The sequence below is a fragment of the Gobius niger genome (assembly GCF_951799975.1).
Source record: "Gobius niger genome assembly, chromosome: 12".
Lineage (NCBI taxonomy): Eukaryota > Metazoa > Chordata > Actinopteri > Gobiiformes > Gobiidae > Gobius > Gobius niger.
In genome coordinates, this window is record NC_136863.1 from 34,749,522 (window position 1) to 34,777,261 (window position 27,740).

Sequence of the window (27,740 nt, forward strand, 5' to 3'; positions counted from 1 at the left end):
GGGGCGTTTCCAACTATTTTGTTACAAACACGAACCCGGAGTAAGGAGTGTTTTTCCTGGGTAGGTAACACTATTTAAACTCTAGAATCTCCTCACTGTGGTTCCGTTTGAAGCGGTCGGCGTCATGTCGCAGTGCCAGGCTGTGCGCGCGCGCTGTCCGGAGCCTTAAAGGAAACCAGAGAGGCTTTTCTGTCGTAAACACCACCTGATCGGCTCGAACGCGTAAAGGGGCAGTGTGGTCTCTGTCCCCGGGCTGTAGACGCGGGTCCAGGCGGTTCATGTGGTCTCTGTCCCCGGGCTGTAAACGCGGGTCCCGGCGGTTCATGTGGTCTCTGTCCCCGGGCTGTAGACGCGGGTCCAGGCGGTACATGGTGCAGCATCCCGCGCTCTAAAGTGTGAATGTCCGCTGTGCAGCCGTGTTTGTGTGAGCCCGAGCCCGAGCCTGTAGCTGTGGGTCGGGAGGGGGAGGGACAGTTGTTGTGGTGAGGGACAGGTTAGACATTTTACTCCTCGTAATGGGGGTAAACAAAGACTGCGCTGAGAGGGGCATGAGAGCTGTGCGCGCGCGGGTACGTGTGTTTGCGTGTGTTTGCGTGTGTTTGGAGGTCGTGCAGACTGGCGGGGCTCCGTGCGGGGCTCCGTGGTGGTTCGCCTCCGCGTCCCCACAGTTCCCGTTTGACTTTGGCATTGTTTGGTAAGGGCAACTGGATCCGCTCTCACCCCCACAGTCCAGCTCCTCCACTGCAACATGACGGCGGGCTGAGGGCGGTGGGACGGCGGGCTGAGGGCGGTGGGACGGCGGGCTGAGGGCGGTGGGACGGCGGGCTGAGGGCGGTGGGCTGTGCGGAGGTAACCGTGCATTGTCTGGAGGGGAGACCGGAGAGAGCGCTCGGTGCTCACTCCTCCAGAGCGGCGGGCTTTCCCCCCGCACTGCGCTGTCTCGAGCTTTATTCAGAAGCTGCTCGTGTGTTCTATGTGAGAGTGAGAGCGCAGCTACAGGAGCGTGTACGTCTCTGCACAGAGGGACGAGGGCGCGCAGCAGGGCAGTGTCTGCTGTTGTGGAGCCTGTGCCTGTGGCTGAGGAGGAATCCCGGGCTGCCACTGCTGCAGCTCACGGAGCAGCTACAGCAGCTCCGCCTGTCGTGGGCGAGGGTTTATTTTGGAAGTTCCACCTTTTCTGGATTTGTAATAAAGATTGTGTCAAATGATTGGCTGCTGTGTAATCAAATGGGCGGGGCAAAGCAGCAAGTAGCTCATGTGTCACGTGTCACCCAACACCAGGAAGTGCTACATGGAGAGATGTAGAAATGTGGCATGTTATGTTTGTTTTATCATTGTGCTCTAAGCAGCATTGATTAAACAAAACCGATAATGAGAGAATGTGTTTTGTTTGGAGACTCTTGGAAATAAAATGACTGAACTGCATTGTGTTGATTAATTACAGGGAGATTCTTTAATTAAAACACGTCTATCCGAGCGTGAAGTTAGTGAAAGATTTAGTAAATGCAATAACTACAAATCTAAACATAGAACGTGTAACATGCCCACGTTACACTATCAACATGGTCTAACCTGGAGCTGCGCGCGTGCATATGAAACGACAGGTCCCACCGGGTGTAAAGAGAGTGGTAGTTGAACAGAAAAGCCCGTCCTGACGCGGTACGTGTCTGTATAAACGCTCTCTGAAGGGAAACAGGAACACACTCAGAACAGTCGCGCTTCAAGTCAAATGGGTGTGCGTAGCCGCTGGAAGATTACGGGTTGAATGACAGCTCCGAGGTCCAATCAGCATCCACGCCTCCGCTTTGTAACTTAAACAGACCAATCGTGTGTTCGAAGGGGCGTGGTCTGAGCGGGGTCCACGCCCCCACAGCAAATCGAACGGAGATTGTTTTCCTCTGTCGAAGGAGATCTACTCCACAGCCCACAGCTTCAAATCTCTTTTAATGCATCCAAATCTACTTTAACTTTTGAACCGAGCTCGCGCCGGCCCTGTAGGGCATCCGCATTACGGATCATTACCGACGCTTTATTCACAAACTTCGCTTTTCTGTCATTTAGGAGAGGGGTGAGTTCACTGGATGTGTGTAGTAATGTCTGTATCTGTGGTGAATATGTCCCCGGTGACTGCTGTGTGGGGGGGTCGGTGCCTCTGCATCTGAGAGCGGCACACGGGGGTCCGCTGTGCAGTTTGCGGATCGCCTGTTTAGCAGCAGCGCTAGCATTTAGCTGCATGTGCTTCGATGCTAGCCGTGTACATCGCTGTTGTTTACATTAGCTAGCACCTAGCTGCCACTACTGCTCACAATACAACAGTCCGCACGCAGCTCTAAAACACGTCCACGTATGCAGAAGTAACGCAGAGTTTAGAACGAGTCCGCTAAACGTGCGTGTTTCTGTAGTGGCTGCGTGAGAGTGACGGGGGTGAACGTGCCGTGTTCCTCCAGCTCCGCCGCGCTAAATGGCGGGCGGGGATCGCTACGTGAGCGCGAGGTCGCTGCTTGTGCTAGGCCTCTGTGGGAATGTTCACCAGTAGCACTCGGCTAAAGACGGATACGTGTGTTATATGTGGCTGCTCTCACGTCTGCCACACGTAAACAGGGCAGAACGTGCTTTTCCACACGAGCAGCTGCGTTAGGGTTACGGTTGTGGCGGTTCTGAGCCTCACTGTCAGGAGCTACACACTGCGCTAACGTGGGGCTTTTCGTGTTGACTGAGAGTAACGTTGTTCTCCGTGGTGTTTTCAGAGCTCCACTGCCTTGTCCGTCACGGTAAAGCCGTGCATTTAGCGGCCCAGAGGCGGCTGGGGTCGTGAGGAAGTTGTGAACGGCAGCGCGAGCCCCACAGAGCACCTGTTTGTTGAGGCGGTGACGTAACGTTGCTATAGGTTTCATTGGCTGCGCGCGCGCCGCTCAGCCCTCTCCCATCAGCTGCTCTCACTCTCTGATTAAAGGAATATTGTTGTTTCTCACTGATCTGTCTTGTACTTCACTCTATATTAGTGCTATATCTGTATTAACTGGGGTTTTGTGTTGTCGGATGTTTGAACGGACGTTGAAACAGAGCATAATGTTTACAGTGTTTATGTTTGTGCATGACTGTGAAACTGCCAAATGTTTATGCTATTTTCATTTTATTAGAAACAATGTGCATACAGGCCAGAACTAAATTGTATTTCCCATTTGTATTTATGGAAAATATACAACATTAGGGCTGAAACAACTAATCGATTAATCGACAACTAATCGATTAATCGACAACTAATCGATTACTAAAAAAGTTGTCAACTATTCCAGTGATCGATTCATCGTTTTCTAGCAAACACAGACTAAAATTGAGCAAAAAAGACATGACAATGATGTAATTTGGATGAAAACCTACTTTGTTTTTAAAGTGAGGGTCTGCAGTGTTTTGTACATCGTAAATTTCATAAATATCTGTCTTTGTCTCGTCCAATCAGAAGCAGAATTAGAACAAAGAGCCTCCTACAAACGTTTACTTTAAGTTTACTCCATCAGCACGTCCTCAAGCGGCGCCACTTTAGCTTTATGTGATAAAAAAATTGAAAAAAATACAATTTCCATGCACCTTTCACAGCCAAGCGATTAATCGTAAAAATAATCGGTCGATTAATCGATTACCAAAATAATCGTTAGTTGCAGCCCTATACAACATCATGTTATATTGTTGACATGTCGTCTTAATTGAATACTGTGATGACTCTTTACAGCTTTTTACAGTAACTTGTTATAAGTTAAAGCTGGGCAATATGACAAAATGATCATCTTTTTCTCATATTAATGGATAAAAAGAAATCATAGTAGAGACAAGTAAATAAGATAATCCTTTATTGATCTCACAAAGGAGGAGAAATTCACTTGTTACAGTCGGCGTCAAGAGGATCACTCAGAGTGAATAAAGTGCAGCTGATACAGAGATTATTGCACATGTTACTTCACAGTCTTATTGCACAGTCTGACAGCAGTGGGGATGAAGTATGAAATATGATTATACTAATATGGTTCATAAACCTAAATAAGTTAGACCTTTTTAAACAACACATTCATGCATTTTACACCAGTGCCCTTTAACACACACACACACAATAATAACGTAAGCCTTGTGTTACAGAATAGCCGTCACTAATGAAGTACTTGCCTCTTGTGTGTTTGCCGCAGGTCTGACAGTTCTCACAGGTATGAGTTCATAATGAAGAGGCGATTGGATCAGGATCAGGAAACGGTTTTTGCGTCCCAGCAGAGGCGCCTTGCGGGGAACGCCGAGGCCTTCCAGCATCGCGTCCTGGCCCCCGCTCCACCGGCTCCTGCTGTTTATGAGGCTGTGTCCGACAACATGCAGCCCACCACCGGAGTGCAGTACTCCGTCCCTCAAGGGTACCAGGTAACCGGAACAATAACACGGGCAATTATGCTGTAATCTAGAGAAAAAAACTAAACCACCACGGAAACTTAAAGGAACAGGCCACCGTTTGTCCACACTGAGACATGTTCTTACCTGAGCTGTGACGAGTTCTTTAGGACCTGTCTGATCTTCAGTCACGTAAACACAGCGCAGACGGCGTTAGCATTTAGCCTCTCCCTCTCTCCTCTATAGCTCCAAAACAGGTCAAGATAGAAGCTACCAAGCTCTTCCACGTTTTCCCTATTTAAATATGGTTATTAATAATTACACAAAATTAAACCATGTGGATTTTCTAAGCGGATAAAAGGGGGAACTATACTGTAAGGCGTAATAATACCAGGAGTAGTTTGGCATCTGCACAGTAAAGTGAAGATTACTGCGCGGATTTTACTTCTGGTATTATTACGCCTTACAATATAGTTCCCCCTTTTATCCGCTTAGAAAATCCACATTGTTTAATTGTGTGTAATTATACTTTGTAGTGGAACACTTCACGTAACCATATTTAAATAGGGAAAACGTGGAAGAGCTTGGTAGCTTCTATCTTGACCTGTTTTGGAGCTATAGAGGAGAGAGGGAGAGGCTAAATGCTAACGCCGTCTGCGCTGTGTTTACGTGACTGAAGATCAGACAGGTCCTAAAGAACTCGTCACAGCTCAGGTAAGAACATATCTCAGTGTGGAAAAACGCTGGCCTGTTCCTTTAATAAAGGATCAAACGCTTATGACAAAAACTAACTGGGAAAACTCCATGATTTCCAGGTTCCCACAGTGGCTCAGAACAGTGGGGGGCACAGTCACGCCCCGAGTCCCGCGGTGCACGGCGGGTCCCACCACCACAGCCCTGCGGTCCAGGCCCACGGTCCCGCGGTGATGTCTGGACACAGCCATCCCACCCCCCCGCAGGCCTCGGTGCAGGGCCAGCAGCAGTTCCAGAGGCTCAAGGTCAACTCTTAACTTCTACCGTTTCTGTTGACTTTATTATGGTGACGTTTTAAGGGTGAAATTAAAAATGCATGTTGAGTTAATTTTTCCAGTTTGTTTCTAGTCTGTGCTCACGTTTTGATACTTTGATGATGTGAAATGCAGTGAGCAACTTTAAGGAATAAAAACATAACCCATCTCCTCAAATACAGACTGGATGTAACATTTAGTGAAGATTCATCTTTAATATTTTGTTTGTTTGTATTTCTTTTCTCCTAAAGGTGGAAGATGCTTTGTCCTACCTGGACCAAGTGAAACTGCAGTTTGGAAACCAGCCTCAGGTCTACAATGACTTTCTGGACATAATGAAAGAGTTCAAGTCTCAAAGGTACAGAAGGTAGATTTTAATCATTGTTTTTCAAATATCGTCGACTGGACCGGCCCGATTGAGTTGCTTCTGTCTTTTTTAAAGCTTCTCATTCTAGAAGTAAAATGTAAGACTGGTCTCGGATCGCAGTACTTTGTGCTGAAGTACGAAGTATCGATGCTTTCAATACTTGTGTTTTTATCCCGCACTGCTTTGTTTTCCAGTAACAGAAACGCGTTGTTCCATTTTGTGTTACTGCACTTTTCAATCTTAACACTGTCATCAATGTCAAAAGCATTTTGTTTATAAACTTTGGACTCATGACTTTTTACACATTTAAGGTTAACATTACTTCTTACTAAACTTTCCTACTTAATCTCTAGCTCGTGTGTTTAACCTCTAAACCCCCACCGAAAATCAAGCACGTTTTCTCCAGTTTGGCTTCACCCAAATCTAAAACCTTCTTGAGAAAAGTGTCAAAATAAAAACAAAATTGAGGATGAAAATGTGACGCAAAAGAGCAACGAAAACATGACGAAAAAAGCCACAGAGTCACAAGCAACAAATCCACAATGAAACCTTTAGAATCTCTTTATAAACAAGCACTGAGGATTCTAGAGGAAATCACCACAGCATCATCACTGTCAAATATAAAATGCTCAATTTTGAATATATAGTTAAATCAGCCAATCTAAAATTACTATTAGAGATTGTTAATAATGTGGCTCCTCCACCACTAAAAAAGTTTGTCCGATTAACGTCTGATCAACGAGGTCGACAGTCAGAGGCCAATGGACCAGAACGAGAAACAGCATCAGGACAATCGGCATTTTCTTTTAAAACTATCTCTGAACAAACTTCCAACTGCACTAAAACTATAAAAGACTTAAAACGATTTTACCTGAGTGTGAAACAACATGTTCTGGGAAATCAAACATGTCAGCATTAAAGAAAACAACAACAGCAGCAACTACATGTGACATCTGAGAAGGGCAGGGGCGGGTAGAGACAATAGAGGAACTAGTTTTCCCTTTAATAAAATGTACTTTAAAAAAAAAAATGTATATAAAATGTAAATACTGTCTGTAAATATTATGAACTGTATTTTTGATGCTTTTTGTAATGTTTTGTAATTGTCTGTCTCGGGGACTGCAGATGGAAATGAGCTCCTAGAGCTAAAGTCTGGTACAAAACATCTTTTCATCTGCTGATTAAAGCTCCTGTACGTGTCCCTGTCAAATAAATAAAATAAAATAAAATAAAATAAAAAGTAGCAACAACAGAGCAACAAAACTGTGGTGAAACCAAGACGTAAAAAGCAACGGGGAGAAACCAACGAAAAGCCAATGAAGTCACGACACAAAACTATGAAAACATAGCTAAAACTAGATTTAGGTAAAGCTGAGCTGGAGAAAATACATTTGGTTAAGGTGGGGGTCAGAGGTTAACCAGTCTGACTACAATCCCCATCAACCCTGTCCAGTTGACAATATTTGAAAAGGTATTTGGGAAAGGATTGGATTGGACCTGTCGATGACAAAGCCCCATGACCGTCAGAAAAACATGTAAATGCGGTCGTTTTGCGAACATTGCATTTAAATATGGACGACAAGCAACAACAAATATAAATAAATAAATATAAATAAATAAATATAAATAAATAAATAGTGTATCACATTTTTCCAGCTGCATGTTGTAAGTGATATAACATTGGTTCAAACCCACTCCACTAAACCCAGTCATTGTTTGTGTTGCCTCAGTATTGACACCCCGGGGGTCATCAGCAGAGTGTCCCAGCTGTTTAAGGGTCACCCCGACCTCATCATGGGCTTCAACACTTTCCTGCCGCCCGGCTACAAGATTGAAGTCCAGACCAACGACCTGGTTAATGTGACCACCCCGGGGCAGATCCATCACATCACGCCGCACGGGATCTCTGTCCAAAACATCCCCATCACCGGAGCGCCCCCACCGCACCCCGCCCCACATCCGCCCGCCGTGACCACCGCTGCAGCTGCACCCGTCCTCAGCCAGGCCCCCCCTGCCAAGATGAGCAAGGTGAGGATGCAGCAAGTCAACAACACCATTTTCACTAAAGAAAGGCATTTGTTTCCTTTCAAAAGGCAAATGCAACATTCATGAAAAGTAAAATAATATTAGATTCTTTTGAGAGTAAATAAATGAATAAAACTGCCCCACATCTTCATTTAGGCTAAAAACATGCCTGTGGTATTTAAGATAAGATAAGATGAACCTTTATTGATCTCACAAAGGAGAAATTCACTTGTTACAGTCATTTACACAGGTTTGTGCGATTCTGCCCTTCTTCTGTGTATTACATATCATATCAGACAGAATCTCGAAGTGTCCCCCATGAGCCCATAGTCCGGGGGAAGGCAAGTTTGTGTCACGGCGGGACGATTTTCATCATTGCCAAAACTCCAGGGGCCGAACCTCACCAGTGTAGCCTAAAGTAAAGAACCATTTTCTGCAAATGGCAATGTTTCACATCAGTGGTTCTAAAGTGGACCGGCTTCGAGACCCGTCATTACCTTAATGACGAGCTGCGACCCAAATAAAACTGTCATTTGTCTTATATCGTATAAAATATTGTATTTACCACATGTTTTTATTGAACATGCCGTAGATTTGCTTTTAAGACTGAAATTATGATCAAAACAACCCAATAGTATTAATTTAAACAGACTCCAGTGTGTTTCAAGTTTCAGCTGGAAAATATTGAAAAAAGTCCCGACCCACCAGTTGAGAATCACTGTTTTACATTATATATGACCAAGTGGGATGTTTGCAAGGACATTTAAAAAATACTGACACTGTTTCTCACATTTTTAGAGCAGGTATTTGATCCCCTATTTGCAAAATAATATTTCTCAAAATCATATTGAGGGCCAGAGGTTCTGTGCTGGAGGGCCGGATTTGGCCCCCGGGCCTGACGTTGCCTACCTCTGCCATAAACCTTTTATAAGACCCCCTGAATAGTTCTTTACCTCTTAGCCCCCGCCTGAACATTTTCTCCAGTTTAGCTTTAAATCTAAAAGCTTAAAAAAAAGGAATCAAAATAGCGAAGCTGAAAATGCGACACACGAGTGACGAAAACGTGACAAAGGCACAAAAAAAGCAAGAAAAACAACAAAATCATGACAAAGAATCGACTAAAACGTGGCCTGAACGCGCTGACAACGTCACATAAAAGTTACCATCAGTTTTGTCAGTTTTACACTGTTGCTCTCCAGTCATGAAGCTTTTAGATTTGGGTAAAGCCAAACTGTTCAGGTGCGGGGTATGAGGTTAAACTGTATTAGTTACGGTAGGGCTGTGCAATTAATCGAAATTCGATTATGATTTCGATTACAACAGTAAACGATTACAAAATTAGCATAATCGCAAAAAATCAATTACAATTTTTTTGTTGTTGTTTTTTTCCAAATGTTATTTATTTATTTTTTCAATTTTATTTTTTTTGCAAAGCAGACTTGCCCTGGGCTGGCCAGCAGGGGGCAGGTGTGAAACAGGGACCTCTCTTTAATCAAGGGGTACTTCAAAATCGAAATCATTTGTACTTTTATGACTGTCCGGAAAACATAAAATATCATCATAGTGTTTTGATTGAGTAATAAATAAATAAAATAAAGATAGACTTTTTTTTAAAGGCAACAAATAATCGTGATTTAAATTATCACAAAAATAACCGTGATTATTATTTTTTCAATAATCGAGCAGCCCTAAGTTACGGTACCATCCATTTGTTAGCATGCCATTGAGTAAACCATCTGCTGGCTCACTGCGATTCATTCCCCCCGCAGCCAAACGAAGCCGCTCCAAGCACCCGTCCAATCCTCAAAAAGAGGCGTTCTTACACGGTCCCAACTTATCAAGTGTTTTTTGGTGACGGTACATTTCTCCAGCTTGAACAAGTAGAATAATCTGTGGAACCGTAATGAATGACACAAATACTTCACTCTTTTGTACCTCTTCCTCACAGCCTCTCCAGGCGCAGGTGATGACTCCCAGCAGTCAGAGCAATCCGTCCATCCCGGCGTACAGCTCTCCTCGCTCTCCGCCCATGCAGCTGCACCCTCCCCTGAGCGGGACCCCCACCGGCCCGCCGCTGCAGAACAACCAGCCCGTGGAGTTCAACCACGCCATCAACTACGTCAACAAGATCAAGAACCGCTTCCAGGGTCAGCCCGACATCTACAAAGCCTTCCTGGAGATCCTGCACACGTACCAGGTCAGAGGCCCCGCAGAAGCTCCACACCTGGTGCAGCAGCAGATACATCCTTCTGAACACATGAAAATACTGTGACTGAACCTCTCGCTCTTCCTGCACAGAAGGAGCAGCGTAATGCGAAGGAGGCCGGAGGGAACTACACCCCGGCCCTGACGGAGCAGGAAGTGTACGCACAAGTGGCCCGGCTCTTCAAGAACCAGGAGGACCTGCTGTCGGAGTTCGGACAGTTCCTCCCGGACGCCAACAGCTCAGTGGTAAGTGCGGCATTCACCTGTGTGAACTTATACATGGTTATATTCTGACATCGGGGGTCTCCAACCTCTGGTCCTCATTAGCCTCATGTAGAAAGTCAAAACAGGGGGATAATTTAGTAACTAATAGATAGTTTTCATTGACCAGTTGGAGGGAACTCGTCGACTAAAATATTTAGTCCTAATTTTAGTCAAAGTGATATTTTTGTGACTAAAATTGGACTAAAACTAAATTAAAAGTTCCTCATGAGACTAAAACTGTGACTAAAATGTCCAGATATTTTAGTCGACTAAAATCAGACTAAATAAAAATGAAAAGGAGAGACTAAAATCATCCAAACTTGTATTGAGCGTCTGAAAGAGCCTCAGATCATGTTTAAAGGATCAGCTCTGAGCTTTGTTCATGTGGAGCAGCTCCATGAAGCAGAGGAACAACATTAAACATGATTATAATGAATATTATCAATGCAAAGTCCACTAAATTAGTCTTAAATTTAGTCGACTAAAACTAGACTAAAATTTAAGATATTTTTTTGACTAAAACTAGACTAAAATCGAATTACATTTTCCTCAAAAGACTAAAACTAAATTAAAATATGTTGTCAACATTAACACTGGGCGGCACACTGTAACCACAACAGGTTTCGTTCATGTTCCAGACTCAGATTATGTCATAATCTCAGATGGAGGGCAGGGACCAAAACAACTCTATAGTAGAGAAAGAGCAGGTTCTTAAAATAAAATAAGATAATCCTTTATTGGAAATTCACATGTCACATTCGGCTCTCAGTAAGATCACTTACTGCATTACAAGAATATAATTAAACACACACATTTGAGGGACCACTCTTACGCTAACGAGACACATGTCCACTCTGACTTCATTCGGTGACAACAATAAAAACGAGAGGAAGCTAAGCAGCATGTTTACGACAAAGAACCAGTCTTTTCAGAGCCAGGTTTCCACTTGTTGCAGCGTGAGCAGATAAACTGTAGATTTTAAAGGATAAATCGCCCGATAAGCACTTTAATAATGAGAAATATGTTTGATTTAACAAGTCGGCTAATCCAGCAATAGCGTAAAGTTTAGGGGACAAATCACCCCAACATAATGTTCTTTCAGTTGAGCGAGTAAATGAGTTCTGTCTTTTCATTGTTTGGCATAGAGGAAGTTGAACTAATGACATGAACTTACGAGACGCTGCTTGTGTTCTGGCGTGCGGGATCGAAACCGGAAATTGCCCTGAGTCAATTGGCACCGTTCCAAACAGCTGATTACCAAAAGTCACATGATAAGAGTGGTCTTTAGGCTTTTCAGAAGGGTGTGATGTCACTTGATCTATAGCCCCAGAACTGTGAGCAGACACTCAGCAACTTTGATGAGAATCCATGAAAACAAAGCTCACGATGGGAACCTGTTGGGATGTCAAGATGACTTTTACAATTACCGCGGTTATAAAATAATTTTTTAACCCACAGTAAACCGCTGTCAAACTGTGCGCAGTCTCTGTAAAGGCTGAAGAATCCTGCGTCCAGCGTTAAATCCTCCCCACACTGCACATGAAGGCAGCGGCAGAGACGAATTTGTATCCATTTTTTGTCTCTCTTGCAATTGAGACATTGAGCCTCAAGGGACAAATAAAGGATAAAGAAAAAATAAATTAAACAACAATGTCAAAGGAAGAGTCCCAAAAGAACGGCATGCAGCAGCGGTGAAAACCAAAGTGAAACTGTGCGAGCGTTACCAATAGGGCTGCTCGATTATTGAAAAAATAATAATCACGATTATTTTTGTCATAATTGAAATCACGATTATTCAAACGATTTTTTGTTGCCTTTAAAAAAATCCATCAAAAAAGTGACAAAAATCCAGCAAAAAAAGTGACAAAAAAACATCAAAAAAGTGACAAAAATCCATCAAAAAGTGACAAAAATCCAGCAAAAAAGTGACAAAAATCCAGCAAAAAAAGTGACAAAAAACATCAAAAAAGTGACAAAAATCCAGCAAAAAAAGTGACAAAAAACATCAAAAAAGTGACAAAAAACATCAAAAAAGTGACAAAAATCCAGCAAAAAAGTGACAAAAATCCAGCAAAAAAGTGACAAAAATCCAGCAAAAAGTGACAAAAATCCAGCAAAAAAGTGACAAAAATCCAGCAAAAAAAGTGACAAAAAACATCAAAAAAGTGACAAAAATCCAGCAAAAAAGTGACAAAAATCCAGCAAAAAAAGTGACAAAAATCCAGCAAAAAAAGTGACAAAAAACATCAAAAAAGTGACAAAAAACATCAAAAAAGTGACAAAAATCCAGCAAAAAAGTGACAAAAATCCAGCAAAAAAGTGACAAAAATCCAGCAAAAAGTGACAAAAATCCAGCAAAAAGTGACAAAAATCCAGCAAAAAAGTGACAAAAATCCAGCAAAAAAGTGACAAAAATCCAGCAAAAAAAGTGACAAAAATCCAGCAAAAAAAGTGACAAAAAACATCAAAAAAGTGACAAAAAACATCAAAAAAGTGACAAAAATCCAGCAAAAAAGTGACAAAAATCCAGCAAAAAAGTGACAAAAATCCAGCAAAAAAAAGACAAAAATTGCAAAAATCCAGCAAAAAAATGACAAAAATCCATCAAAAAAAGGACAAAAATCCCCAAATTAAAAATTTGAAAAAAAATTAGATTTTTTTTTTTTAAATCAAATAAAATCGGGAAAAAAAAATTATAATCGATTTTTTGTGATTATGCTAATTTTGTAATCGTTTACTGTTGTAATCGAAATCGTAATCGAATTTCGATTAATTGCACAGCCCTAGTTACCAAGGCAATTGCTGGTGTGTCGATCTCCACGAATGTCACTTTAAAACTATCTTATAGCACGAGTCAACTGAGAGAAAGAAAATGAATGTAGTTTCCTCTTAATGCCATATTTACCCAAATGTTTGCAGATTGTGTTCGCCATAACCTAATAATTTAGCGCCCAAAGAGCAAAATTATCTCTAAATGTATTTGCACTTTTTCTTGTTCTTTCCACAGTGAAACACAGTCTGATTTACTATTTCACCACAGACATTAATACACTTTATTACGCCTGCCTTGTGCTGTTTATACAATATTGGCTCGGTTCCACCTACTCTACTCTACCCTACCCTGCTCTACTTTGCCTGCATTTGAAATGTTTCCACCAGCCCACTTTACAGTTAACTGGTACTTTTTTTAGTACCTGCTTGGCCCTGGTACTAACCAGGCCAAGCAGGTACTGTTTCCAATGGACACAGTCAAAAGCAAAGCCATATCCATGGATACACCCTGGTAACCATGGATACAGTATCAGATTCTACAGAATAGTGGAAACACAACCAGGCCAAGTAGAGAAGGACCAAACCAAGTAGAGTAGAGAAGGGTAGGGCTGGTGGAAACGAGCCATATGTAGAAGACTGTCCACCCATAAACCTTACTGCACAAATAAATCACCTTTACTGTTTCCTCCACCGTCGTGTTTGTCTAATACATGTGGTCTCTTTACAGCTGTTGAGCAAGACCACTGCTGAAAAGGCTGATTCAGTGCGTAATGACCACGGAGGCACTGCCAAGAAGCTGCAACTCAACAACAAGCAAAGACCCAGTCAAAATGGCTGCCAGATCCGCCGGCACCCCACTCCAGGGGCCACTCCTCCAATCAAGGTGCGGCCCCTAATTCCAGGGTTTTTAGTCGTACATGCAGGGCGGCACATTTAGCACAAAGTCCGAGGTTCAGGAGCTAATGTACAGTTTTTTGATCATTGTACCTTTTGTATTCTCTTTCGGTGTCTGGGTAAATGCTACAGAAGAAGCCTAAATTATTGTCATTGAAAGAAACGCCGATCGCAGACGCAAGCAAACATGGAGTGGGCACCGAGTCGCTGTTCTTTGAGAAGGTAAAGCAAATGTAGCTCTGGGAAGTCTGCGTGCAAAGACAAAATGGATGTTCTTTCTACATTGTACAAAGGAAGTTGCTGAATATGAATATTTATTTCTGCTCTTTGCCTCAGGTGCGGAAAGCCTTGCGGAGTGCGGAGGCCTACGACAATTTCCTGCGCTGTTTGGTCATTTTTAATCAAGAGGTGATCTCCAGAGCCGAACTGGTGCAACTAGTGCTGCCATTTTTAGGGTAAGACTTCAACGTTCTTGTTTAAGTAATACTTTTGCAGTTTTTTTTTTAACATATTTTGTTTCTTTCCCTCTCAACAGAAAATTTCCGGAGTTGTTCAACTGGTTCAAGAACTTCCTGGGGTACAGGGAAATGTCCCATATTGAGACGTACCCAAAGGAGCGCGCCACGGAGGGCATCGCCATGGAGATAGATTATGCTTCCTGTAAAAGACTTGGCTCCAGTTACAGAGCCCTTCCCAAAAGTTACCAGCAGCCCAAGTGCACGGGCCGCACGCCGCTCTGTAAAGAGGTACGGCCATGATCCAGGAGCCCCCACATTTTATTACACTTAATATAATCAGAAATCCATTCATCTGACTGGTTCTGGTTCTTTATTTATTGTTAGACGCAGACCCCTTTACAGTAAATGATAAAGCTCCCTCCCTTCTCTCCTGACTGACAGGCTGGTTCACAGCTCGTCTCATTGGTCCACGTGATAGCCCGGGGGATTCTGATTGGTGACTAAGATCAGCAAAGGGAGGGAAAACATTAAAACTTACAGGCTATCACTTTACTATCACCGTGTAACACCCATAGTAGAACAAACAGAAGTCAAATGAATGGGTTCTGTGACATTCCAGATCAGCAGTAACAGTGTGTTCTTGGTGTTCACCCTGGTAAGTAGAGTTGAAATAACCCATGGATGCTCTGGCCGTGTGTGCAGGTGCTGAATGATACCTGGGTGTCCTTCCCGTCTTGGTCCGAAGACTCAACGTTTGTCACTTCCAAGAAAACGCAGTACGAGGAGCACATTTACCGATGTGAGGACGAGCGCTTTGAGGTTAGTTTTCATTTTGACTGTGACCGGTGGTGGTTTAGAGAGGAGATCAACAGCCTGTAGCTTAGAGCTCTACAAACATGTGTGTCAGTCGTCTGTCCAGTGTAAATGCTTCTGTATCTGTTGAAAGGAGGTACTAAAAACTACAGTATAATTCCATTTTAAAAGTTATCATCAGAAGCGATCTCCCAAAACGTCAGCATCTGATGGTCAAATGTTCCAAACAGAACAATTGAAGAACCATTTAAAGTTTATACCAAAGTGCATTCACCCAGCCTTCGATATCACTCGGACAACTTTTAAATGAACTGAGTGATTCATCTTCTGTCTAACAACATTGTGGTAATAATCACCTGTTGTTTTCCTCCAAATGTATTGCCTGTTGAGGCTAATGGGCAGTCACTAAAAGACGATTTGTAGCACAGTTTAGTACGACGTCATGAGCTGGTGGTGCATTACACATTTCCACAGCGCTAAAGCTTGTACTTAAAGACACATAGGCTTCAGAACAACTTTCTCTAAACACGAATCTGAAAAACCCCCACAGCCTTTAAATCCCTGATGTTGTCTTTCCCTCAGCTGGACGTGGTGCTGGAGACGAACCTCGCGACCATCCGGGTTTTGGAGACGGTGCAGAGGAAGCTGTCCCGCATGTCGGCAGAGGAGCAGGCCAAGTTCAGACTGGACAACACTCTGGGCGGGACGTCTGAGGTCATCCACCGCAAAGCCATTCAGAGGATATACGGGGACAAGGCGCCGGACATCATCGACGGGCTGAAGAAAAGCCCCGCCGCGTCCGTCCCCATCGTGCTGAAGAGGTGCGCTTTACTCTTTGGCTCATGACATCAACATTACAGAAAGGATTCATTACAATGTAGGACCTCTTTCAGGTTAAAGACGAAGGAGGAGGAGTGGCGGGAAGCACAGAGGGGCTTTAACAAGATCTGGCGGGAGCAGAACGAGAAGTATTACCTCAAGTCTCTGGACCACCAAGGCATTAACTTCAAACAGAACGACACCAAAGTGCTGCGCTCCAAGTCCCTGCTCAACGAGATCGAGAGCATCTACGACGAGGTTTGTCCAGCTCATGTTACCAACACGTATATGTGCTCACTAGGGGGCAGCAGAGGGAGGGCTGAGAAGTGGGGGCTTTAGCTTCCCCAAAGACTGATGGACGAAGCTGTCTTGTGTTTAGTTGGGACTGTCCTGGCCCTCACATTTAGGCGTGTTACATTAAAAATACCAGATGTTTTTCCTATTAGTGGAATAATACTTGATAAGTGGAAGCTCCCCACACCCGAGAAGGCCACAGGTTCGTAAAAGAATAGATTACATAACTTGAAAAAAAACCTGTGAGTCCTGTTAGTGGAATTTAGGTTTTGTTCTATGCTCATTATAAAGCCTGTTTCTCACTCAAGAACGAGCAAACCCCTGTGAGTAACTGGGATGTTAGAAATGTGGTGGGCATGTTGAATGAGTCTGAACCGGTGTTAGTTTTGACATGTTATAATTTAATTTTAGTCGAGATTTAGTTAAATAATTCCCTGCAATTTTAGTCGACTAGGATTTGCGATTGGTCGCCTCCCGCGGGAGGTGTTCCAGGCATGTCCTAGTGGGACAAGGCCTCGTGGACCCAGGACACGGTGGTGGGACTATGTCTCCGAGCTGGCCTGGTGTCGCCTCGGGGTCAGAACAGCTGGAGGAGGTGTGGCCTCGGGGTCAGAACAGCTGGAGGAGGTGTGTGTGGATCGGGAAGTTTGGGCACCTCTGCTGGGACTGCTGCCCCCGCGACCCGGCCCCGGATAAAGAGAAAGAAAATGGATGGATGGAGGATTTATTATAATATTTCCTATAATCATATTTAATGAAGCTCCTTCTGCGTCATGTTTGTTCTCCCAAAAGAACAGCTCTGTGCTTTGTTCATGAGAAGTGAATTTAAATTAGGCTCTTTCATTGGAAGTTTGGATGATTTTAGTCTCTTCATTTCATTTCTATAAAATCATATTTTACATTACAACATTACAACATTTTAGTCATAGTTTTAGTCTCATCAACACATTTTTATTTAGTTTTAGTCAAACTTTCGTCAGCCAAAAATATGACTTAGTATAACTACTAAAATTATCAAGCTGTAAATAGTTAGTTTAGTCTAGAAAATGAACTCTGAACACAACTAACATCACCTTTGTGGGGAGGTTGTATAGAATCCATTTCTATGGGACTCAATAAACCTGCAAACTTGTGTACCGTAGATATATGAAAGCAACGTTTGTGTGAAGCATAGAAACTACACCACAGCTTGTTTTCTGGTACTGGTGAGTATCCACTCTAATTAACCCATGCAGTACCATGTTGTATTACTAAACAATAGCTCACGGATTCAGAGCAGCTTAAATCGAGGCTCTGCAAACACATAACTCTTATCATTACAATTACACTTAGTCTTTAGAGTGGAACAATAACAGCCACGTGTTTTTATGCACAGCTCTTTCCTTTTCATTGTATAAAGCTATTGTGATTTGTCTGTTCAGCGGCAGGAGCAGGCCTCCGAGGAGAACGCCTCTCCCCCCACGGGCCCCCACCTGACCCTGTCCTACGAAGACCCCCAGATCCTGGAGGACGCCGCCTCTTTAATCATCCACCACGTCAAACGCCAAACCAGCATCAACAAGGAGGACAAGTACAAGATCAAGCAGGTCATCTACCACTTCATCCCCGACCTGCTGTTCGCCCAGCGGGGGGAGCTCTCCGACGTGGAGGAGGAGGAGGAGGAGGAGGAGATGGAGCTGGAGGACGGGGCCAAAAAGCCAAACGGCGTGACGGGCAGCGGCAGCCCCTCCAAGTCCAAGCTGCTGTTCAGCAACACGGCGGCGCTGAAGCTGAAGGGCTGCGACGACGGATACAACCTCTGCTACGTCAACAACAACTGGTACATCTTCCTGCGCCTGCACCAGACGCTGTGCTCGCGGCTGCTGAGGCTGTACGGCCAGGCAGAGCGGCAGATCGAGGAGGAGGTCCGGGAGAGGGACTGGGAGAGGGAGATGCTCGGCCTGAAGAAGGAGAAGAACGACAACCCGGCCGTCCAACTCCGGCTGAAGGAGCCCAGTGAGTACCAGTAACAGGAATCACAGACTAGTAATCACAGACTAGTAACAGGAATCACAGACCAGTAACAGGAATCACAGACCAGTAACAGGAATCACAGACTAGTAACCGTAATCACAGACCAGTAACAGGAATCACGGACTAGTAACAGGAATCACAGACAGGAATCACAGACCAGTAACAGGAATCACAGACCAGTAACAGGAATCACAGACCAGTAACAGGAATCACAGACAGTAACAGGAATCACAGACTAGTAACAGGAATCACAGACTAGTAACAGTAATCACAGACCAGTAACGGGAATCACAGACCAGTAACAGGAATCACAGACTAGTAACAGGAATCACAGACCAGTAACGGGAATCACAGACCAGTAACAGGAATCACAGACCAGTAACAGGAATCACAGACAGTAATCACAGACTAGTAACAGGAATCACAGACTAGTAACAGGAATCACAGACCAGTAACAGGAATCACAGACTAGTAACAGGAATCACAGACTAGTAACAGTAATCACAGACTAGTAACAGGAATCACAGACTAGTAACAGGAATCACAGACCAGTAACGGGAATCACAGACCAGTAACAGGAATCACAGACTAGTAACAGGAATCACAGACCAGTAACGGGAATCACAGACCAGTAACAGGAATCACAGACCAGTAACAGGAATCACAGACAGTAATCACAGACTAGTAACAGGAATCACAGACTAGTAACAGGAATCACAGACCAGTAACAGGAATCACAGACTAGTAACAGGAATCACAGACTAGTAACAGTAATCACAGACTAGTAACAGGAATCACAGACTAGTAACAGGAATCACAGACCAGTAACAGGAATCACAGACTAGTAACAGGAATCACAGACTAGTAACAGTAATCACAGACTAGTAACAGTAATCACAGACTAGTAACAGGAATCACAGACTAGTAACAGGAATCACAGACTAGTAACAGGAATCACAGACTAGTAACAGGAATCACAGACTAGTAACAGTAATCACAGACTATTAACAGGAATCACAGACCAGTAACAGGAATCACAGACTAGTAACAGGAATCACAGACAGTAATCACAGACTAGTAACAGGAATCACAGACTAGTAACAGGAATCACAGACTAGTAACAGTAATCACAGACCAGTAACAGGAATCACAGACTAGTAACAGTAATCACAGACCAGTAACAGGAATCACAGACAGTAATCACAGACTAGTAACAGTAATCACAGACTAGTAACAGGAATCACAGACCAGTAACAGGAATCACAGACTAGTAACAGGAATCACTGACCAGTAACAGGAATCACAGACAGTAACAGGAATCACAGACTAGTAACAGGAATCACAGACTAGTAACAGGAATCACAGACCAGTAACAGGAATCACAGACCAGTAACAGGAATCACAGACCAGTAACAGGAATCACAGACTAGTAACAGTAATCACAGACTAGTAACAGGAATCACAGACTAGTAACAGGAATCACAGACCAGTAACAGGAATCACAGACCAGTAACAGGAATCACAGACCAGTAACAGGAATCACAGACCAGTAACAGGAATCACAGACCAGTAACAGGAATCACAGACCAGTAACAGGAATCACAGACTAGTAACAGGAATCACAGACCAGTAACAGGAATCACAGACTAGTAACAGGAATCACAGACCAGTAACAGGAATCACAGACTAGTAACCGTAATCACAGACCAGTAACAGGAATCACAGACTAGTAACAGGAATCACAGACTAGTAACAGGAATCACAGACCAGTAACAGGAATCACAGACCAGTAACAGGAATCACAGACCAGTAACAGGAATCACAGACTAGTAACAGGAATCACAGACAGTAACAGGAATCACAGACTAGTAACAGGAATCACAGACTAGTAACAGGAATCACAGACCAGTAACGGGAATCACAGACCAGTAACAGGAATCACAGACTAGTAACAGGAATCACAGACTAGTAACAGGAATCACAGACTAGTAACAGGAATCACAGACCAGTAACAGGAATCACAGACTAGTAACAGGAATCACAGACTAGTAACAGGAATCACAGACCAGTAACAGGAATCACAGACCAGTAACAGGAATCACAGACCAGTAACAGGAATCACAGACTAGTAACAGGAATCACTGACCAGTAACAGGAATCACAGACCAGTAACAGGAATCACAGACTAGTAACAGGAATCACAGACTAGTAACAGGAATCACAGACTAGTAACAGGAATCACAGACCAGTAACAGGAATCACAGACCAGTAACAGGAATCACTGACCAGTAACAGGAATCACAGACCAGTAACAGGAATCACAGACTAGTAACAGGAATCACAGACTAGTAACAGGAATCACAGACTAGTAACAGGAATCACAGACCAGTAACAGGAATCACTGACCAGTAACAGGAATCACAGACCAGTAACAGGAATCACAGACCAGTAACAGGAATCACAGACCAGTAACAGGAATCACAGACCAGTAACAGGAATCACAGACCAGTAACAGGAATCACAGACTAGTAACAGGAATCACAGACCAGTAACAGGAATCACAGACCAGTAACAGGAATCACAGACTAGTAACAGGAATCACTGACCAGTAACAGGAATCACAGACCAGTAACAGGAATCACAGACTAGTAACAGGAATCACAGACAGTAATCACGGACAAGTAACAGGAATCACAGACTAGTAACAGGAATCACAGACTAGTAACAGGAATCACAGACTAGTAACAGGAATCACAGACTAGTAACAGGAATCACAGACTAGTAACAGGAATCACTGACCAGTAACAGGAATCACAGACTAGTAACAGGAATCACAGACAGTAATCACAGACTAGTAACAGGAATCACAGACTAGTAACAGGAATCACAGACTAGTAACAGGAATCACAGACTAGTAACAGGAATCACAGACTAGTAACAGGAATCACAGACTAGTAACAGGAATCACAGACTAGTAACAGGAATCACAGACTAGTAACAGGAATCACTGACCAGTAACAGGAATCACAGACCAGTAACAGGAATCACAGACTAGTAACAGGAATCACAGACAGTAATCACGGACAAGTAACAGGAATCACAGACTAGTAACAGGAATCACAGACTAGTAACAGGAATCACAGACTAGTAACAGGAATCACAGACTAGTAACAGGAATCACAGACTAGTAACAGGAATCACTGACCAGTAACAGGAATCACAGACCAGTAACAGGAATCACAGACTAGTAACAGGAATCACAGACTAGTAACAGGAATCACAGACTAGTAACAGGAATCACAGACTAGTAACAGGAATCACAGACCAGTAACAGGAATCACAGACTAGTAACAGGAATCACAGACTTATACTAGAATAGGCCGACCTGGCTTCTAATCTGACATAGTAAAGCAACATGTATTCATCCAACTCTGACAAAACAAAGTCTAGGAGGTGCAGACGGAGAAGAGCCAGCTTACAGTCAGGAGGGTTTGGGAATTTATGCAAAACGTTGCTTACAAAAAGGCAAATGATGTATCGCTGACATCACTGTGCAAAGTAAACAGTTACTTATCTGTGTGACTCAAGAAGCAGGACTTTCCATCTTCATCTGCGCTAACTTCAGTCACATTTACCGTCAAAAGGAGAAGGTAGATTGATTTTACCCTCCTAACCCCCACCTGAACCAAGCGCATTTTCTCCAGTTTGGCTTTACCCAAATCTAAAAGCTTAAAAAAAAGCATCAACGCGTCAAAATAGCGATGAAAATGAGGAGGAAGCACAGCAAAAATGCCACAAAGAGTGACAAAAAACTGCCAGAAAAGCAACAGAAATGTGACAAAAAAGGGATAAAAATGGGGATGAAAATGCTACGAAAACATGACAAATACATGACAAAAAAGAGACGAAAACGCGACAAAATAGGGCTGCTCGATTGTAGAAAAAATGATAATCACGATTATTTTAGTAATAATTGAAATCACGATTATTCAAACGATTATTTGTCGCCTTAAAGAAAATATTTTATTTATTCATTTTTATTATTTTAAAAAACAACTATGGACTACATTTTCTTTGGACAATAAGAGCATTTTTTTTAATATGCTCACGTTTCTAAACTAATCCTATAGGGACACCTGCCCCCTGCTGGCCAGCCCTCACACCTGTCCAACAGAGCCGCGCGGCCTGATGACATCATCACTCAGCGCTAATGTTTTTATGTCAGACCAAAGCCTGAGCCTTTAGCTCGTGAAATGCGAAGGGAACAGAAACAATCATCTCAGCAGCTGAAGTAATAAGAGTTTGCTTTGAGCTCCGCTGATCTGCTCCTGAAGAAGAGTTTTAGACTTTTCTACTAAACAAAACCAGTACTGAGTAAAGGATCGAGGCTTCTGAACAGCTGTTCTCATTTCAGTACAAGGTGAGCTCTGAACAGTGGTGTTATCTTAGAGTTAGGTATAAAACATATTAGTATGATATTATTTACGGTTCTGTCAGGCTGCGCTGGTGTTTCAGCTGATCAGACGCGTCACACAAACCGCACAGGACGAGCGGGAGGGCATCCTTCATAATCATTTGTTCTTGATTATGCTATTTTTGTGATCGTCTAGTGTAATAATCGTAATCGAATATCGATTAATTGCACAACCCTACGACAAAAAACGCTTAAAAATGCGCCGACAATGTGAGAAAAAGTTAAATCACCTTTTGTAGGTCTTAGCTTTCAAATGAAACCTTACACTGTTGTCCTTCAGTCGAGAAGCTTTTAGATTTGGGTAAAGCTGAACTGAAAAAATGCGCTTAAGGGATCAGGTTAAGCAGTTGAGTTGTTCTCTCATTAAAACCATACCTGGGGAAGTGTTTAGAGCCACTCGCGCTGCTTTGGGTAATCTTTGAAACTTCTCAGCTGCCTGTTCTTAGCAGCAGCAGCAGCAGCTCACGTGAAGCTCCTCGATGCTCCTTCTGAGGTTTCATGTGTCCAAGAAATGCTTTACCTCTCGATCTCGAAGTTTATCCTTTTATTACTACCAGGAGAAAACCCTTGCCATAGCTTTATAACAGCAGCATCGTGCAGCCTGGTCTATCTTTTTTCTTCTGGGAGGGGACCAACAATAAAAAGTGAAATCAAATAAATGTTTTGGACTTGGTATTCACACGTTCTTCCGCCCCTGCAGTGGACATCGAGGTGGAGGATTACTACTCGGCCTTCCTGGAGATGGTCCGGAACCTTCTGGACGGGAACATGGAGGCGTCTCAGTACGAGGACTCTCTGAGGGAAATGTTCACCATCCACGCCTACACCGCCTTCACCATGGACAAGCTCATCCAGAGCATCGTACGGCAGGTGAGTGGAGCAGTCTTCAGCTCCATCCCAGAGTGGGCAGGACCTGTAACTGTGTGGTCTTTTGCAGCTGCAGCACATAGTCAGCGACGAGATCTGCGTCCAGGTGACGGACTTGTACCTGTCGGAGAGTTCGAGCGGGGCCACGGGAGGAGCCCTGTCCACCCAGGCGTCCCGGAGCTCGGCGGAGTCCCTGTACCAGAGGAAGGCCGAGCAGGTCATGTCCGACGAGAACTGCTTCAAGGTACGGGGCGTTTGGACTCCAGCCTCGTCGCATTACCTGCACACGGGGATGTAAAAGACGAGTACATTCTTCTTTTCTTCGTTGTAGGTGATGTTTTTGAGGAACAGAGGGCAGGTGCAGCTCACGGTGGAGCTGCTCGACACAGAGGAGGAGACGTCGGACGAGCCCATGGAGGCAGAGGTGAGAGAAACGCTTTTGCTGGAGAGCGGGATGACGAGCAATCCCACAAAGTTGTTCTCTCATTGAAAACATGCGCGGAGCTCCCAGTACCCAGGAAATCATTGTCTCATCTCTCGCTGAGCTTAATCCTTTCATTGTGAAGTAAAAGCAGTAAGAAGTCATGCAGGTTAGTGTTAAAGGAATAGGCCACCGTTTTTATAAACTGAGATATGTTCTTACCTAACCTTAGTCGAGTTAATATATCCCCGTCTGGTCTTTGTCCGTGCGCTCACACATACGCAGCCTCTCCCACATGTCACATAGCTCCAAAAAAGCTCACGATAGAAACTACCAAGCTCTTCCACGTGTTCCCTATTTACATAAAGTTACGTGAAGTGTTTTCATGCGAAGTATATTTACACAGAAATGTAACATGTGGATTTTATAAGCAGATAAAAAGGGGAACTATATTGTGAGGCGTAATGATACAGGAGCAGTAACTCCTAAAGACTTCCCGCTCACTTCCGTCAGTAGAAGCTGCGTGACTTGTACAGAGCCTTTTACGACAAGCAGAAAATATATTTTGGAAAGTGCTGCGCATTCCTACCTCATGGTGGAGCTCCTGAGTCCTGTGTCGTCGTCCGGGGTGAGTTAAATCTGTGAAACATTACTACACTATATACTTTCTGCTTGTTATCACAGCCCGGCACGATGCACGTAAAAGGCATCGTTCACAAGTTATCCACGTTTCTTCAACTGTTCTCTGCTGCTCTACAAGTCACGCAGCTTCTACTGACGGAAGTGAGCGGGGAAGTCTTTAGGAGTTACTGCTCCTGTATCATTACGCCTCACAATATAGTTCCCCTTTTTATCTGCTTATAAAATCCACATGTTACATTTCTGTGTAAATATACTTCGCATGAAAACACTTCACGTAACTTTATTTAAATAGGGAACACGTGGAAGAGCTTGGTAGCTTCTATCGTGAGCTTTTTTGGAGCTATGTGACATGTGGGAGAGGCTGCGTATGTGTGAGCGCACGGACAAAGACCAGACGGGGATATATTAACTCGACTAAGGTTAGGTAAGAGCATATCTCAGTATGTAAAAACGGTGGCCTGTTCCTTTAAATATAGCGTTTTTTATCTCTAGTGAAACAGCAAAGGGGAGCCAGAGGAGAGGGGGAACAGTGAGATTGTGTGGAATAATCAGGAAGTGAACCTACTGGATGTTTTGTTTCAGTTGTTTTAGATCAGTGTTGTGTTTTCCAACCAACAAAGTGTGAGATAGTGATGAAGATGTGTTTCAGATTAGCACCTCATTCATGAAGAATCTTGTTTTGTTTCCAGCGTTGGTCTGATTATGTGGGCCGGTACTTGAACCCTGACTCCACGACTCCGGAGCTGAGGGAGCACCTCGCACAGAAACCCGTGTTCCTGCCCAGGTCAGACCTCACACACGTGTTCGATGTGTAAATGTGGGAGGAGGATGTATAACCTCGCTCTCCTCGCCGTCCTCAGGAACCTGCGGCGGATCCGGAAGTACCAGAGAGGCCGAGAGCAGCTGGACAAAGAGGCGAGCGAGGGGGGGAAGAAGTCTCTGGAGAAGGAGAAGATGGAGTGCATGTTCAAACTCAACTCGTACAAAATGGTTTACGTGTTCAAGTCGGAGGACTACATGTACCGACGCACGGCGCTGCTGCGAGCGCACCAGGTACGAACGCTTTACCAAGTACAGCTGCGGAGACTACTAACTACACTAACTACACTAACTACACTAACTATTGGGGGGTTTGAACTACTAACTACACTAACTATTGGGGGGTTTGAACTACTAACTACACTAACTACACTAACTATTGGGGGGTTTGAACTACTAACTACACTAACTATTGGGGGGTTTGAACTACTAACTACACTAACTATTGGGGGGTTTGACTGTTGTACTGTGGATACGACTAACTACACTAACTATTGGGGGGTTTGACTGTTGTAGGCCAATCCACTAACACACCCAAATGATCACGTTGTGGCACAGTGGTTAACACACTGGTTAGAGATTCTGAAACGCAATGGGACTTTTCTGGTTAAGTAAAGGTAAAAATAAATGTATTTATTTATTTATCAGGGACGATACAATCAACACAGTTACAGTGATATTTGCAGCTGATGCGATGCATGAAGAGCTTGTAGCTGGTGCTAGTTCTCAGCTCATGTCCCTGGTTGGGCCTTTCTACACAGTTTACTATAATAAAATACATAAATACAACATTTGTATAAACTGTGTCAGTCACACTCACACACACTGTGTAGCTCACACCTACATTCACTCAGACTCAGTGCTGTTTACACACGGGCACAGCTTTGGTTTGTTTTTAGCCAGGACTTAACCCTAGAAGTGAACGTTTTAACTCAGATGTGGTTTTAAGTTCTCTGGGTCGTGAGTTCAGCAGCTTTGGATCAGAGAAGGAAGTGGCAGTTTCCCGGTCTGGAATGGTACAGCTGTGACTGACGGAGCCTCTGGTGACTCTATTACTGTTCTGTCTCTGTATAAATGAACTGAAGATTATTGACACATTTGAATATTAGTTTGAGAAAACACAACTTGCCAAAGTTTTCAAAGCTCAGCAGTTTATGCTTCTCGAGAACGTTGCAGTGATGGAACGGATTGTTTTTTTGTCCATGATTTTTGTTGCTTGATTGTTTAATGATCCAATATGTTTAGTGCCTGAGGGCGTGGCCTGTGACTGAGGGCGTGGCCTGTGACTGAGGGCGTGGCCTGTGCTGTCATACAGTCTGATATATGTGAAAATATCATCGCGTGCGTGTACAAGATGGCGGCCTGGTTTGGGATATAGAGACATTACAGTGAATTACTCCATAGAACATCAGCACAGTTATTCACTGTTCGTAGCGTGTGCATTAAAATGAACACATTTACCTTTTACTTTGGAGCCTTTATTGAACTGTCGTGGAGCAGGAAGTATTATATATTCATCTTTCAAATGTAGTGCAGTAAAAGTAAGCTCTCAACAAAACACTGCCCCAGTAAAGTACAGTTCCTCAGAGGTAAATGAGCTTTGTAGTCGCCCCCCTCTGGTCATGTGACGAGTCGTGACAGGGGGGCTTTTCTCTGACAACACTCCGAACACTAAATGGTTTGACTCTAACGTTCGCTTCTGCCCCTCCAGTCCCACGAGAGGGTGAGCACGCGGCTGCACACGCGCTTCCAGGCCCGGGTGGACTCGTGGGCGAAGGAGCACGTGTCCCGGGACATGAGCACGGAAACAAACAAGTGGCTGATGGGAGAGGGCCGCGACAACTTCCTGCCCTGCACCACCAGCCGACAGCCCGAAATCCTCCACTTCAGAAACATCAACAAGTACAGAGTCAAGTACAGCAGCAGCAGCACCGCCGCGCCCAGCAAGACCCCATAGCCCCCGGACTGACACCTGGTTCGCTCGAGCAGAGGGCGTCATTGGCGTTTTTAAGGCGAGCACGGCGGGTATAAGCTCGCCGCCGTGTCCGTTGCGCTTCGGTGGCGGCGGGATTATAGGATTTTTACCAGCGTTTTTAGCTGGGCCCATCTCACTCACGAGGGCCTTCACGGTGCCAAAACTTAGGAAGGGTCCCGAAAACGTCCACTTCTCTGAGCTCACAAACCAGTCAGCACTTGGAGCATGACGTGCAGGAAGAAA

At 44.0% G+C, this 27,740-nt stretch overlaps 1 protein-coding gene across 3 annotated transcripts; it reads left to right on the forward strand.

Moving 5' to 3' along the window:
* On the forward strand, positions 1 to 27,740 carry sin3aa (SIN3 transcription regulator family member Aa). Of its 3 annotated transcripts, none has more exons than XM_079567386.1 (21): positions 1 to 60; positions 4,179 to 4,401; positions 5,184 to 5,366; positions 5,627 to 5,733; positions 7,473 to 7,770; positions 9,716 to 9,964; positions 10,066 to 10,218; positions 13,736 to 13,891; positions 14,035 to 14,124; positions 14,239 to 14,357; positions 14,438 to 14,648; positions 15,063 to 15,179; positions 15,756 to 15,994; positions 16,067 to 16,250; positions 17,708 to 18,281; positions 23,474 to 23,643; positions 23,711 to 23,884; positions 23,972 to 24,064; positions 25,393 to 25,487; positions 25,564 to 25,756; positions 27,234 to 27,740. In XM_079567386.1, the coding sequence occupies exons 2-21, from the start codon at positions 4,210 to 4,212 to the stop codon at positions 27,477 to 27,479; spliced, it is 3,843 nt and encodes a 1,280-aa protein (XP_079423512.1). In that variant the 5' UTR covers positions 1 to 60; positions 4,179 to 4,209; the 3' UTR covers positions 27,480 to 27,740. The 3 variants fall into 3 exon arrangements, with proteins under 3 accessions (XP_079423512.1, XP_079423510.1, XP_079423511.1); XM_079567384.1 differs by lacking the exon at positions 1 to 60 and adding an exon at positions 1,862 to 2,068 and having other exon boundaries at positions 5,627 to 5,742; XM_079567385.1 differs by lacking the exon at positions 1 to 60 and adding an exon at positions 1,862 to 2,068 and having other exon boundaries at positions 5,627 to 5,742; positions 14,038 to 14,124.

What these genes read in the sequence shown, in the direction of transcription:
- sin3aa (XM_079567384.1), top strand. Translation starts at nt 4,210, where the DNA reads ATGAAGAGGCGATTGGATCAGGATCAGGAAACGGTTTTTGCGTCCCAG. An exon ending in GGGCCACTCCTCCAATCAAG is followed by an intron (nt 13,892 to 14,034) that starts GTGCGGCCCCTA and finishes TAAATGCTACAG; the next exon opens with AAGAAGCCTAAATTATTGTC. An exon ending in TCCAGAGCATCGTACGGCAG is followed by an intron (nt 23,644 to 23,710) that starts GTGAGTGGAGCA and finishes GGTCTTTTGCAG; the next exon opens with CTGCAGCACATAGTCAGCGA.